This window comes from Aphidius gifuensis, linkage group LG2 (assembly GCF_014905175.1).
Source record: "Aphidius gifuensis isolate YNYX2018 linkage group LG2, ASM1490517v1, whole genome shotgun sequence".
Classification (NCBI taxonomy): domain Eukaryota; kingdom Metazoa; phylum Arthropoda; class Insecta; order Hymenoptera; family Braconidae; genus Aphidius; species Aphidius gifuensis.
In genome coordinates this window covers 5,484,224-5,499,899 of record NC_057789.1, presented here as the reverse complement: position 1 = coordinate 5,499,899, position 15,676 = coordinate 5,484,224, and the positions used below count along the sequence as shown (strand labels likewise).

Sequence of the window (15,676 nt, the reverse complement as noted above, 5' to 3'; positions counted from 1 at the left end):
TCATTTTAGTTGATTGATCAATAATGAATAATTAAATACTCCAAGTTGTACCAAGTTTATAAAATGAAAATTTATATTATTATTATTAATTATTATAATTAAAAAATATTTTTTTTATTTATTATTTAATTGTTGTTTATTGATGTTAGCAGTTTTATTTGGAAGAAAAAAATTGATTTATGATTATTTCATTGACATTGTCATTGGTTTTTTATTGTCATAACGAGATGTTGGAAAAATTTTATTCTCACAGAGCAAAAGAAAGACAAACATTATTAAATAAATAAAAAAAAAAAGTATGTAGACATTGAGAAGGATACAAACAAACAGGGATGGTGATTTGGAATGTCGACAGGGGGAAAACTTGACTGGGTGGTCGAACAAACCGAACAAACTCCACAAGTGGGTGACAAAATACAAAAATTCTTGTTCATTTAAAAGCAAAAAAACTCAATTAATTACAAATTATTATTTAATATAAAATTAATAATTAAATACTAACATCAATATTTACTTGAATATAAAAAAAAATAACAAAACAAAATTTAAACAATGATATTTTTTACCAAAACAATCATGTTAACAATTTATTTTTTTTTTTTATTTACAAAAGATTTACTAGAGTTTATTTAAATACCAATTTAAAATATCTGTGTATTTTTTTTTTTTATCAACATATAAAATACAATCAGAGATATTTAAAAAAATATAATAATAAAAAAAAAATTCAATAATCAACAGGTACTTCTAAGAAACACATTTAAATACCATAAAAATTACAAAAATAAAAAAAAATATATATAAAATTATAAAATACAGTATGATAATGTTTAAAAATAATAAAAATAATAACAAGTATTTAATTATCAACAATGTGCTTCTTACCTTCAAGATAAAATATAATTTCCTATTAAAAAATCACAGCAAATCTTGATTGATGATTTAAAACCAGAGTATTTTAATGATTGATATGAAGTTATATTATTTTTTATTTTTTTTCAAACTATTTTAATCACAAGTTTTTTTAAACAAACACCAAATTAATATAACACACTTTTCCAAGATGATAAATATTCACAAAATAATAATTTAAAAACACTATATTTTTCACATTATTGATTGATTTTTTATCAAGATCATTGAAATAATATCAACAAAAAAAATAATACTGAAAATAATTAAATTAACTTGTTTATTAATTTGAAAATTTGATTCAAGTAATAATAATAATAATAATATTGATAAAAAACAAATATTATTGACACAGTAAATATGAGTAATGATAAAATAATAATAAAGCAGTGACAGGAGCTGTTGCTCGATCAGACGCCGTCACGCTGCAGAACTCGCATGAATGTGCTGGCTTGTGGCTTTCTTGATCGCGCGGGCCTTGGATTTTTTTTCTGCGTTTTTATTTTTTTTTTTTTACGTGATAGAAAATAGTGGGAGGAATGAGAGTGCAGTTGGTAAAAAGCCACTAGGTACATATTACCTGTTGTCGTTATAATAGTTGTTGCATTATCTACATCATTTTATCATGAAAAAAAAATTAAATGCTATATTTATAATTTTACGATTTCAAATGATTTTTTTTTTTTTGCAATAGGCTGGATAAAATGTTATTTATTTCAATTAATCACATTAATAAATTTGCATTCTAGTCAATGGAAAAAAAATCAATCGAAAATTTTTCTTTTTAAAAGTTGGGGAAAATTTTGAAATTTAAAATTTTTTAATTTTTTCCCAGCAATAAATATAATTTGTAAATATTTACGTTTATTTTATATATATTCCATTTTTTTTTTTTTTTTACAATTTTCATCTACAAATTTATTTAAAAACAACTTTGTTGCATTGATGATAAAATTAATAAACATAATTTGTTAATAATGCAGAAAAAAAAAAAGTAGACAAAATATTTTGTTTTTTTTTTTTTTGTTTCTAAATATTATTTGCCGTTTATTTATAAAATAAAATTAATTATAAAAATGAGTAATGATGTTTTATAATGTAGCTCTTTTCCACCCCAAATTTTAAACTGTAAAAAATATTTTAAAAATTAATAATAATTTATTTTTATAAATTCATTAAAATAACTAAATATTTTTAGAATAAATACACATAATTTAAATCAGATAAATTTTGTTTTTTTATCAATTATTATGTTGATTTATCTATTGATTTCTATTCAACAATTTATAGGTTTTCATTTGTCATTAATAATTTTCTTTTTTTTTTTTTATCAATCATATAATTTTTATTATTTTCATTAACTGGAAAATCAAGAAACAATAAGTTGATTTTCAACAAATCTTACTGTGTCCAAATTGTGGCTCAGCCATGAATGTGTTCAATAATCACACATCAATAAATACAATAAATTCATAATAACTAATAATATTAATAAATGATAATAATAATAATAATAAATTGGTAATAAATATAAAATAAGTAGACAATTATTTTTCTTATTAAACAAGTTTGGTCTTTCCTTGGCTACTTTTCTTGCCCTTTACATAATAATTTTTTAAATTTAATTATTTGTTTCTTTATTATTTCATTTTTGGATAATTTTTTAATATATTATAATTTTGATTTATTTATTTTTTTGTTTTTCAATTTGTGCCAATATATATGTGTTTATGAATTTCGACATTTATATATTCATTTCAATTTCATCATTCCATAATTGTCTATGATTTTTACACTAATTATACAGAATAATTCAATTATTGATATCTTTTTTTTTTTACTTTTTAAATTATCATTTATTTTTGTTTTTATTTTTATTTAAAAAAAAGGAAAAAGTAAATCAATTGATTCTTATATATGAGCACCAAATTATTTTTAAATTAAAAAAAATATATATATTAAAATTATGATTGTTCATGATTGGAAATTATTGTTTGGAAATAATGTTGAGAATGTTTATTATCACTGATTTTTTTAAGTGACATATTTGATCGTAAATATTTGTCTTGTATTCAGTTTAAAATTGTATTATAAAAATAGCAAAGAAATTATTATCAAAGCGCTAGTATAATATTAATAATAATAATCAAATTAATTATAATAATAGTTATAATAATAATAATAATAATGATAATAATAATAATTATTTTGCAAGTGTATAAAATATATATTACAGTTTGTTTTTTTTTTTTTTTTTATTAAATTGCAAAATAGTTGAAATAAAAAATTTTAGAAAACAAAATTAGTTGAATGATTAGATTTATAATAAATATTAAAATATCCAATTAAAATTAACTGATTTATTTGTCACTTTTTCTCAACCACAGGGGTTTTCTTTGTATTAATATTTTTCTATGTATATTAATGTTTTATTTTTCATGTTTAAAAATTACGATGAATGATCATGTAAAACATAAACATCTCGGGAAGTTTTGGGATATTTTTTTTTTTTTTTTTTGACTATTTTAAAAATGATTTGAGTATATCTAAATAATATTTTGAAAATATTAAAATGATATTTGTTATTATTGTTTGATAATCGGGTTGATGGATACGGACCTGATATAATTTTTTTTTTCTTTTATTTTTTTAATTTTCTACATAAAAAAAGTTTTAAAATATTCTAGTTTTATTAATTATTTTTTGTTTTGTTTTATTTAATTTTTAAAAATTGTTTTTTTTTTCGTTTTTTTATATCCGATATTTTATTGTTATAAAAAAAATTGTATCCCGTTAACCATTGGACCTCTCATAAATATATTTTGGGCCAGTGGACCGCCAACTCGAAATCAACAATTATATTTTCAATTTTTAAATCGAAATTAAACAAATATATATACTGTTTTCTTTATTTTTTTTTTGTTTTTATGATTTTGTAAATATATATTTTTAATTAAATATTAATAGTTGCATGTTTTATTTATATTTTCGATCAATTTTCTACAATCATCATCATCTTCATCTTCATTTTCATAATAATCATTATTATTATTAAAAATAACATTTTAAAAAGAAAAAAAAAAAAAAAAACATTACTACTTTCACCTTTCATTGCAGTCTAGAGTTTAAAACTTTCTAAAACTTTAAATTTTTTTTTTTTTTTCTATACTTAATAAATCTTAAAATTATTATCATCATCATTATTATTATTATTTTAATATAACTAAAATTACTACAATTAAAACTATCAATAATTTTTTTTCTTTAATTTCATAATATAATTATTTAATTAAACAACATGACTCATAAAAAAAAGGAAAAAAATTAGTTATCGAAAACAAGCAAGAAAATCGAAATAAAAAAACGAAAAAAAGTAAAAAATAAATAAAATAAAAATAAATAAATAAATAAACAGAAAACAAAATGCATTTTATTTTTTAAGTTTATTTATTTAAGTCAAATATTCCGTGGCTGAGATAATATTTTTTTTATTTAAACAAACAAACAATCGAATAAACAAACAAACAAAAAATGAATAATAAAAATTATAATAATTATAATAATAAACATGGAGTCAATTGTGTTATTGTGTACGTGTTGTTCAATTCATCAGCAATTATCTGGGATAATTAATATTAATAATTTTTAATTATTATTTATTCATTTTTATTTTATCATCATTAATTTTTTTATTATCATTTTAAATCGTTCTAACATTCTGTTTCGGTAAGACATATGGTAGCAAAAATTTGGGGCGGACAAGAGCCTCAGTATTTTTTTTTTTTATTTTGCATTTTATTTAATTGCAAATATTTAATGGGAGACCCTTTCCCTGAAGGCGACGGCACTCAATCCTTATTTACAAAAATATACACATGAGCAACTTACTTCTTACTTGTTTTCAATTAATATTGTTTAATTTTATTTTCATTTTTTTAAATTTATTTTCTCTATTATGTTCATTCATTCATTATATTTAATTTTTTTTTATTTTTTAATTATTTTTTTTTTTTGTTCATCAATATATAATGTCATTCGGATTTATTTATTTATTTTTTTTTTAATCGATAACCACATTCACAATTACAACTACTATTTCGCATTTTTTTTTTTATATATCAATCGACTAAAACCTCTAATAATTTATCCCCAATTAGATAATGTAAAGAATATGTATGTTTTTTCATTTTTAATTAATTAATTATTTATTTATTTATTTATTTATTTATAAGTTTAATATCTGCGATATTTATTTATTTAATTATTAGTCATCACTGAATAACTACAAAAAATTGATCCTTTTGTCGCATTCTCAAATATCGGTAGGCTAACTCGGTGTTTTCATTTATTTATTTATATAATATTAACTATTTTACAATTATCAATTTTTTTAATTCATGTAAAGTCATTTGTTCATAAACATTTATCAATAATTAATTTATGCTTATAGATTTCTTTGCTTCTTTAAATATCATTTGATAAAGTTGTAATAAACTTTATAATTCATGTCAAATTAGTTTTTTTATACACAAGTTAATTGTCGAAACAAAAATAATAAATAAATAAATAAATAACTTGCAATGCTTTTTTAACAGCACCCAGTTGTTGTTGTTAGAATTTTATTTTCTATCAACATTTTACAAAAGCATTTTATAAATACTTTTTTTTTTTCTCTGGAGAAAAAGGAAGATGACGAACACCGAGTCCTACCGATACATATATATTTTACTACATTTCTTTAAAATTATATATATATTTTTCTTTTTTTTTTTTTTTCATTTTCATTTTTCTTTATTTTGTTCCTACACAATCGCAGTCTTCAGGTAATTTTTTTTTATATATATAATATATATATCGCACTCTAAGTAACATGTGCTTGATTAATATTTTATAAATTTATTTTTAGTATTTTTTTTTTGTTTTTTATCAGAGAATAAATAAACACCTGAACGCGAGTAATTTATATTGACTACGACGTGTTGTTTTTTTTTTGTATATATATATTTTGTATTTTTAAAAATCTGATACATACAAAAAGACCAGATGATGATGCATTGTGGTTTTTATTTATTTTTAAAAAACTTTAATTTTGTCCCTGCTATTGATAATTATCATTCGCCAACACTTGTGATGTAATACGTATAAAAAAACAATTATATTGCTTTTGTAAAAAAGAAAAAAAAAATTTGCTTTTTTTTTTCTAAACAATGGCTATGTTAACATTGTTGGATACGTTGCCATTGTGTGAGGAAGCGATGTTACGTAGTTGGGTGTTGGTGGTCTGGGACTATGCCACTGAGGTCAGAGGGCACGAAGTTTTTTAATGCCTGCTTGCACGTAACGCACGAGATCGCGTAACGAACTCTTTAACGTCAATGGACCAAGTTGTTCATCCAATTCAATGAAGAAATCTAAAAATAAATTATCAATGAATAATGTAAAACGAAAAAAAGAAAAAGTTTTATATTATTATTTAATAAAACTTTTTTAAAACTTTAAACATTTAATTATAAAAAAAAGTTTTCACAAAATATAGAAGAAAAGTTTAAATATAGTGACAAAAAAATATTTACAGTATTTTTTTTAAGAAATTTAAATTTTTAAAATAGAAAGTTGTTTTTTTGTTTTTTTTTATTTTCTTTACCTCGATATTGATCAGTCACGAGAGCAAGTGCCTGGTCCCACAATTCATGGCAATATATTAATAAAGTACAATGATGATTTTGAAATTGCATGGCTTCATGAACTTCTTTTGGTACACTAACGCATTCTGGTACTGGTGGATGTGACTCTGTAACAACACCACGATTTGCTAATTCACCACTATTGTAACCAGAACTTTGACTACCAACTGAACCAACTGAACCAGCTGGTGATGGTGTTGGTGATAATGAGGGTGTTCCTTGTCCCTCATGAACTGATTGTACTCTTGTTGCTAAAGAATACTGTTTTAAAAAAATAATTTATTAGATTATTTTTATTACAAGTAATTTAAATAGCTCAATATTAACATCAAATAAAAATACTTACTTTTTGGTGATAATCAGCTAGTATTCTTTGACAATCATTAACTTCACGTTTTCTCATTTTAAAGAGTTTCATATGAATAAGTGATTGACACCATAAACTGTAACAATTTAAATTTTATTATTATTATTTATTGTAATAATAATTAAAATTTCTCATCACAATTTTCATTTATTTTTTGTTTACCTTAAAACAGCAAGAATATTATTAATACGACTTTCTGGTCCATCCATCTGTTGACTCTTGAATTTTGATGAAATATATCTAAAGTTAAAAAAAAAAATTAATTAAATTTTATTTATTTGACTTTTTCTTCAACAAAAATGGATAATAAATTTTATATATATTTTAAAACTTACTTGATGAGCTTGAGTGTATCACGGTACATTGTAAAAGAGGCTCTTTCAGTCAATGGATCAGATTCCATTGCGTGACCAGTAAGTACAAAGTACATTACTGCCTCCAAGTACAACATGCCTTGTGCTGTTAATTCTTTCTCTTCATCTGCACTGTGTTTTAAACGTTGTGCTTCACCCAGGTACTGATTCTGGTCCCTAATTATAATACAAACAAAAAATAAAAAAATATTATTATTTTATCACAAACTAACAATGTTATTATAGATTTTTTTTTTAAATGATTATTATTATTTACCCATTCTGATCTTCCATTTGTTCATTACGATGATGAAAGTAAGAATAGTAAAGACGCTGAGGTGGTACTGCCGGTGGTGGCAGTAAATTAATATCAGACTTATCATCCCGCTCGTGATTTGTTGGTTGTGTGTCATTCTGTCTTGAGGAAGGCCTTGGTGATACTGAATCATCATCAGCATGTTTACGTTTTTTCTTTTTCTTTTCTTTGTGTTCACTACTTGTTTTAATTTTAGTCTCTGATTGACAAGTATTTAAACTTGTTAATGAACTACAACTTGGATTACGTTTACGTTTAATAATACTTGTATTATTTGAATTATTATTAAAACTATTACCACTACCACTAGCACCACCTAAACTTGAATTTCTACCACTTGTATTTGTACCACTACCACTTGCAATAGCACGATCTTTTGTTTCAATAATATTATCACTTTTATTTGTTCTTTTTGATTTACTATTATTATCAACAACAACATTATTATTATTATTACTATTTGATGAACGATATAATGATTGTTGATTTGGTGTATCAATAATTTCACCATCTTCTGGTATTGTCGTTACAATATTATTTTCATTTTTAATAGTACTAATAGCTTGTTGTTGTTGTTGCTGCTGCTGTTGCTGTTGTTGTCTTGTATCTGGTAATTCAGTACGTCTTCGTAATTCTTGTCCTCTTGATGCTTGTGGTATATGTGATATTTTACTTAAATCAAGTTTACATACTAAACTTGGTATACCATTGACATATGTTAATGATGGAAAATTTTGTGTTAATGATGCTTGTGATGATGGTCTTTTATATGGACTTTCATTACCAGTTGGTGTTTTAACTGATGCTGTATACTCTTCAACATATATACCACATTTACCACCACCTTTACCACCTTTGCCACCTTTACCACCACCTTTACCACCTTTACTAGAAAATACTTTTCTAATTGTATCATTTTTCTTTTTATCTTGTACATTACCACTATCTTCTTCTTGTAATTTTGGTACTGGACTATTATCACTATCTGTATTATCTGGTGATGTTGCACGTGTTAATGGTGCACGTGGTCTTGGTGGTACTCTTGCAACTTGTATTCTATTATTTCTTATTGTTGAATCAGATTCACTACCAGAATCACTTGGACAACCTGATGTATTTGTAACACGTGATCTTGGTCTTCTTTGTTTAACTTTTGTTGGACTTTTTTTCTTATTTTCTTTCTTTGGTGATTCTGGTTGTTTTGAACGTTTTCGAATTTTTCGCCAACGTGAATCATCATCACTGTCATTTTGTTTTATTGATGGTCTATCTTCATCACTTGATGATACACTTAATAATGGTCTTCTTTTGCCTGATGTAACTGGTAATGGTGATACTCTTCTATCAGCTTCAGAGTCACTTGATCTATCACGTATTCTGTTGATAATATAAAATTTATTTATGTTAATTTTTTTTTTTTTTTTTTAATCGAATAATTTATATTTTATAATAATATTAGCTGATCAATCTGAATTGTGTTTACTTTGGGGAAATTGGGATTTATAAAACCAATTGATATTGATTATAAATGTATGACAATGTTTAACTATTTATTTGTATAAATTTATGGTAATTTGTAAATCAATAAATAATCAACTGATACCGTTAACCACCCAAGGGAAAAACAAAAAAAAAAATAAATAAATAAAAAACTTTAGTTAAAACTAATTTGCATTAGTAATAGTTAATTTATCAATGTTATTAATGCAGTCAAACTGGTAATTTTCATTATAATTATTATTTTTTTTTCAACAACATAAAATGCTTGTAATACTTGCTGTAATATTTATTATACATGTATATATACTGAGGCCTTTTTTTTTTATTAATTATGAAATTTTATATTTAAAAATAAATGGCAATTGATTACGAGTTATCTTGAGACAATCTTGATGATATAAATAACTGCTTAAAAATGATCATTAATAATAGATTTTATAATTGTCACATTTTAAAAATTAATATTCTATTCTAGTCAAAATTTATATATAATATATTTATGTGACTAAAAATTTATACTGCAAGATAAGAGCATTGTCTTCATTTTAATAAATTCTATAATAATTTTCATTTCTATTTATATCTGCAAAGTCTAATAACACTAAGTCTAATCAAGCTTTGCAAATTTATTTTTAATTGAGATATTAATTTGGGGCATAAAAATTGTAAAAATATTTTTTATAATTTAAATGATAAAATATTTACCTGGCATCACTGTCATCATCACTGGAGTCAATTGTTGCTTTTGATATTGGTTGTTTCTTTTTTGAATTTGATGCACTTCTTTGTCTAATTTTTGAATTAGTTTTAGTATCATCCTGATTTGTTCTATGACTTCTTGGACTTTTTGCTGAATCTTTAACTGATTTACGTGGTCTACCACGTTTACGTGCATCTGGTGGTTTTGGTTTATCTTGTCCTTTTATTTTAGATTCATTAGATTTTTTCTTTTCATTATCTGTTTCATGATTATCACTATCACTTAAATTTGTTATTTTAGTTGGACTTGTATCATCTTCATTATTTGACCATTCACGATCAATATCTCTTTTAGTTCTTGTATTATTATTTAAAGATACATCACTAGTTGAACTACCACGATTATTAATATTATTAATATTATTATTTATATTATTTATATTATTATTTATATTATTATTTATATTATTAGTACTATTATTTTGTGTTGTTTTAATTTCGCTTGATTGTTCATTTTGTACTGAATTTTTATTAAAAAAACTACTTAAATTCCAACGTGGTTTTGATTCTTCAGCTGGTGGTGGTTCTTCAATTGGTACTTTTGGTGATAATGATGGTGGTGTTGTTGGTCCTTTTATTGTTATTTGTTGATTATCATCTTCTGAATCATCACTACTATCTGTACCAGAATCAGAACCAGAATCAGAACTTGAACTTGCACTTCCAGAACTTGTTGGTGCTTTACCAGGTGGACTTGGTGGTCGTGTTTGTTTATTAATAACTGGATTTGGTGATAAAATTTTATGTACTGGACTTGGTCTTAATGGTGATAAAAGTGTTAATTCAGTGGAAGATTTTTTTGGAGGACTTAAAGCTCTAGGGGATGTCATTGGACCCAGAGGTGACATTCCCATTGGTGACATTGGTGCCAATGGGGGTGGTGCTGGTGTCATGGCAGGTATCAACGGTGTATTTAAACTGTAAATAAATAAATAACAAAAAAAATTTATAATCCATATATATATATATATATTTAATAATCATCATTAAAAGTTTAAATCAAAAAATCAACTCACTCGACAGACAAGTCTGGACTTCTATTTTTCATTAGTCTGGAATTTGTCGAGGCTGTCGTTGTCGTTAATGCTGTCGTCGTTGTGCTCTGTAAAATCATTTTGAAAAAAAAAAAGATAATAATTTAATAATCATACATTTTTAAAACAAATTAACATTTATTAAATATAAAAATAGAAAAAAATTAATTTGTGTTAAACTCACTTTAGCAATTTCATCGTCACTGTCTTCTGAGAGACTCAGGTCATGTGCCAAATCACTGTAACAATATCAAGTGCAAAAGAAAATAAAAAAAACAATTAATAAAAAAATATTCATTACATACATTAATTGTATTGACAAGTATTAAAATTAATTAAATTAAAAATTAGAAAGTAATTAAGTGACAGCGAGTGCTTATGACTTAAAAAAATAAATCGTAAAAATGAAAATTAAAAAAAAAATAACAATGATTTACAAGAAATTGCTGAAAGGACGACAAAACATTGTGAGTGTTGTTGAGCTGGTGTAAATGTTCATATATTATATATGTATACAAGATATTTTGTGTGTGGGTAAAATATGTGTAGAAGCAAAGAGGACAGCGGGCATCGACCTCTGTTGTGCCTCCGTGTGTTGTTCATGTCCTACCCCGTCTACAATACCAAAGCATCCAAAGGTTCTACTCGCTACCTGACTCTCCAACTTGACTCTTTTTGTTTCATTTTTTTATCCCTCTCTTTTTCTCTATATACATATATATTATAAACTCAACTATACTGCTGTGCGTTATTTACAAATATATATACATTTACACACATTTATTTTGTCATTGTATATTATAATACAAGTGACACATTTGTATGCAATTTAATGCACGAGTTTACCTACTCCAGTGTCGTTGTGGCCTCTCATCCACTTGTCACAAGCCATAAAATCACAACTGTCAAATATACTATATTCTATACTCTAACAACAATGATAAATATATAAATAAACAAACATATTTGCATTATACATAATTATCATTGATGTAAATAATTTTCTCTGATTTTTGAATTTAATAGTCAAGCTTGATTTTTGATACAAAGTATTATTATATATTTGTGTTTGGATGAGACACAAAAATGGATTATTCATTTTATATGAGAGCTGATAAGAATCACAAATGAAAAAATGTTGACTTGTATTTATATATATAGGTGAATATAAAAAATAAAAATAAAAAAAAATGAAATGATAATGTTGAGAGGGTAAATCGTTAAAAGCCAAGCAAGATCTTTGAAGCTAATCGTAAAATTCATCGACTCTGTCGACACAGAGTGCTCTTCACATTTCAAGCCCAGTTGATCATTTCTCAACGAGAGAATGAGATAGAAGAAAATAAAAAAACAAGAGAATAGGATAGAGGTGTCTGGATTAGAGATAATCTCTTGAATGAAAATTAATGTACCTTGTATCCACCGAATGCAAATTAATGGAAAACAAAAAAAAATATATATACATATATGTATAAATAAATAAAAGCAAGGGTATAATAAAAAAAAAAATAAATAATATAAATGTACAATATAAATAACTGAGAGCTAATCATTGACTTATTTTTATCGATAAAACACTGAATAAAGAGACCATAAACATGTGGAGTTTAAGTTTAATGTTTCTACATTGAAAACTAGTTCTCGCACAATTTTACACATCCTTTTTTTTTCATATGTAATATGTATATATGGTTTTATACAATATGGAGAGTCTGGACAGGTAACAGGACTCAAGATTCTGTTTATATTTATATATACACACATGTGGTCAAACCTTCGGCGACGTGAACGCGTGTAACGAGCTTCTTGGCTTCCGGCAGACAATCTTGCATTACGAGTTATCCTCACTTTTATTTTATAAATATATATACACATTAACCATTTGTTGTCTTGCATTTAAAGTTGACATTTTTATTTTTTTAATCAACATATCTAAAGATTATTTTCATAAATATAATATGTTAATTAATTTATTTACTTGAAATAAACTTGAGGATTAAATAAAAAAAAAAATGTCTGATTTAGTGAAGTGAATCTAATTGAAAAAAAAGTATCGAATCAGGACAAAGGACTTACAAGTATGTCTTTTTATTTTTTTCTGTTGCAGAAGGGCAAAATAGCACAAGCATCAGCAACATGGTCGTGAAGAGAATGTTAGAAGGTAAGGGTAGATTTTAGTTTCAGTGAGGAATACAACGACCAGTCGACTTGAACCGTTTAGTATTTGTTCGAAACGCCAAATACCGTGGATGACATCCATGATAGTGAAGTGGAATAAGAAGAAGAGAGAAACTCCACGCGTATTTTACCAACTTTGTCTTCAATCTCTTTATACCCTCAAAAACTTTCATCGAAATTCTATCTTTGTTTCTCTTGCATTAACATTCTCTTTACAATATTTTTTCCTTTCTCTCTGCGTCTCTCTATCATCCATAGCCAACATTGCAAACCAGAAACCTTTGCAATCGATATCTACCCTGAACACTGACTGTGTGTGTTTCATCCCCTATTCTCGTGGTGTTCATTTTCATTCCCCTTTTACCACTGTCTGACTATCACCATCAAACTTGTGAGTGTTATTACTAAGCGCCACGTTTTCCCATATACATGTATATATCTTGTTTCTTCATTTAACGATTACCAGTTTATTATGATTCTGTCAGTATGATGTTTATCTTTTTAAGCAGCATTCTTATTTTTTTTTAAAGCTCTTGTTTGTGACCTCCCCTCTCTTTTATCCATTTTACTTTCTACAATAACAAAATATATATTTATATTTGAAATTTTTCATAATCAATTGATTGATTTTTTTGTTTTTTATTAATAAAGTACTTTTTTTTATTTTTTATTACGTGACAATTGAATATTGTAAGTTATTAAATTTACATATTGCATACACCTGACGAAATATGCTGAAAGCAATGACTACTACTTAAACTTATAGCAAGTTGCTTTAGGTGAACATATCTCAAATGTATATATATATATATTTAAAATGACTATATACTATATTGTAACTTTTCTTGAGCCATTAACGAGTGAATTCTCAGCCAAGGAGTTTATACTCCTTGTGAATAACTTCAGGAAACTTCCAAGTGTATTTTATATGTAGTGCATAAGTATATAACTATGTGTACATATTAAATATATATGTTTGTGTGTGCATGAAGACTGGAGCAAAATACTTCCCTCTCTTTGGTCCTCTTTTGGTGCCACCAAGACCATCACAATATTGCTCCGTCTCATTCTCCCTTGTTTCCATCCAACTCAAACAATTTTTTTTTTTCAAATTTATTTTCTTTTTTCTGTATACACTTCATACTGCTATTTTTTTTTTTTTTTTTTAATACCTTTTTATATACCTTCTTCTTCTTCTTCTTCTTTTTGTCCACTGTTTTTTTTTCTTTATTTATTTTTTATGTACTTATTTTTCATGCTTTTATATATGTATACGTTTCTTGTGTATCTATACGAACCAACGAGCTTGGGTAATAATTTTTACCTCTATCTTCACAACGTTTCTGCATGGAAAAAGGAAAGGTAGATATTTGCTGATGCAATTTCGCAGTGAGCGCACGAAAAATGATTGCGTTTTCTTGTGGTTGAGAGAGGGTTTTTATTTTTTTATTTTTCAAAAGATATAAATGACAATAGAAGACATAAAATTATATATATTTGATTATTCATGATTTGTCATTTGTTTAATGGTTTTTTTAACTTTTTAAATATTCAGTATTTTGAAATAAACCTGGGTGAATTGGTTGATGTAAATATTATAATAGTTTGTAAGGGGAAAAACATGAGCGTAAATTGATGATAACATTTGCTACTATTTAATTTTTCAACCCCTCAATAATTCCATAGACAATTGGTTTATAAAACAATATTTATGTGTCTATGTTTGGTGCACATGCTGATGTGTAATTTAGTGACTTTGTTATATATATTTTGAGATGAAAAGTTATCTCATCATTCTAAAACTAGATGGCGTATCCCTGTAATCCCAATTGCCTAAATTCACTTCAGAGAAATAAAGAGGGTTGAAATTCAACTTGTTACAGACAAAGCCAATCTCCTGACAAATCGTAGTGTGGTGATAATCTATTTATTGACTTTTATCAAGGATAATTAAATTTTATACTTTTAATTAATTCAAAATAAAACAACAAAGTGAAAACCAAAAACAAACAAACAATAAACCCTTTAAAAAAAATTAAAATATAACAAATTTTCTTCATTCAAAAATAATAATAATTTAAATACAAAGAAAATTTTAATTAAAGATGAAAATCTCAGTTATTTTTTTTTCTTTTTAAACAAAAAAAAATAAATAAAATATCAAACAAATATTATAAAAGTTAGATTGAATATAAAACCATCAAAATATAGAAAAAATTTAAAATAAAAAAAAACTATAAATTATCGTATATTAAAGGGATATGTCGTCCGAGTTTTTTTTTCACAATCATCAAAAAAGTTTTCACCCTAGTTATTCAGGTCAACTCAACTCTCGTCGATTATTAAAAAAGTAAGTAAAGTGTAGGGGATAACTTGTATGCTTCATTATAAAGGGTGGATTTTAAAATAAGGGAAGAAAAAAAATAATAAAAATACAAACAACAAGATGATGATAGCATCAAAAAAATAAAAAGATTATAGAATGATAAAATGATGATTGCAGTGGTATATTATATTCATGTGTTCGAGTTTATTAATGTATATGAATATAGTGTGTAACTGCAGAGGAAAAG

At 24.8% G+C, this 15,676-nt stretch overlaps 2 protein-coding genes across 12 annotated transcripts in view; both read right to left on the bottom strand.

Moving 5' to 3' along the window:
• LOC122848621 (uncharacterized protein DDB_G0288805-like) overlaps positions 1–1,365 on the bottom strand; it is a 35,373-nt gene extending 34,008 nt beyond the window's left edge. For 4 of the 9 annotated variants that reach the window (XM_044146812.1, XM_044146815.1, XM_044146813.1 and 1 more), the window contains exon 1: positions 886–1,365. The gene's annotated coding sequence lies outside the window, so the exon portion shown is untranslated. The remainder of the gene's footprint in view (positions 1–885) is intronic. The other 5 variants (XM_044146818.1, XM_044146817.1, XM_044146819.1 and 2 more) reach the window with 2 other exon arrangements.
• Positions 1,366–4,638: 3,273 nt separating this feature from the next.
• The window catches only part of LOC122848620 (AF4/FMR2 family member lilli), a 68,650-nt gene continuing 57,612 nt past the window's right edge, over positions 4,639–15,676 (bottom strand). For all 3 annotated transcript variants that reach the window (XM_044146809.1, XM_044146811.1, XM_044146810.1), the window contains exons 8-16: positions 11,110–11,164; positions 10,908–10,993; positions 9,838–10,809; positions 7,594–9,009; positions 7,299–7,493; positions 7,126–7,203; positions 6,943–7,039; positions 6,557–6,857; positions 4,639–6,323 (exon numbers count right to left, since the gene is read on the bottom strand). In XM_044146809.1, the coding sequence (XP_044002744.1) occupies positions 6,214–6,323; positions 6,557–6,857; positions 6,943–7,039; positions 7,126–7,203; positions 7,299–7,493; positions 7,594–9,009; positions 9,838–10,809; positions 10,908–10,993; positions 11,110–11,164 (3,310 nt within the window). In that variant the 3' untranslated portion in view covers positions 4,639–6,213. The remainder of the gene's footprint in view (positions 6,324–6,556; positions 6,858–6,942; positions 7,040–7,125; positions 7,204–7,298; positions 7,494–7,593; positions 9,010–9,837; positions 10,810–10,907; positions 10,994–11,109; positions 11,165–15,676) is intronic.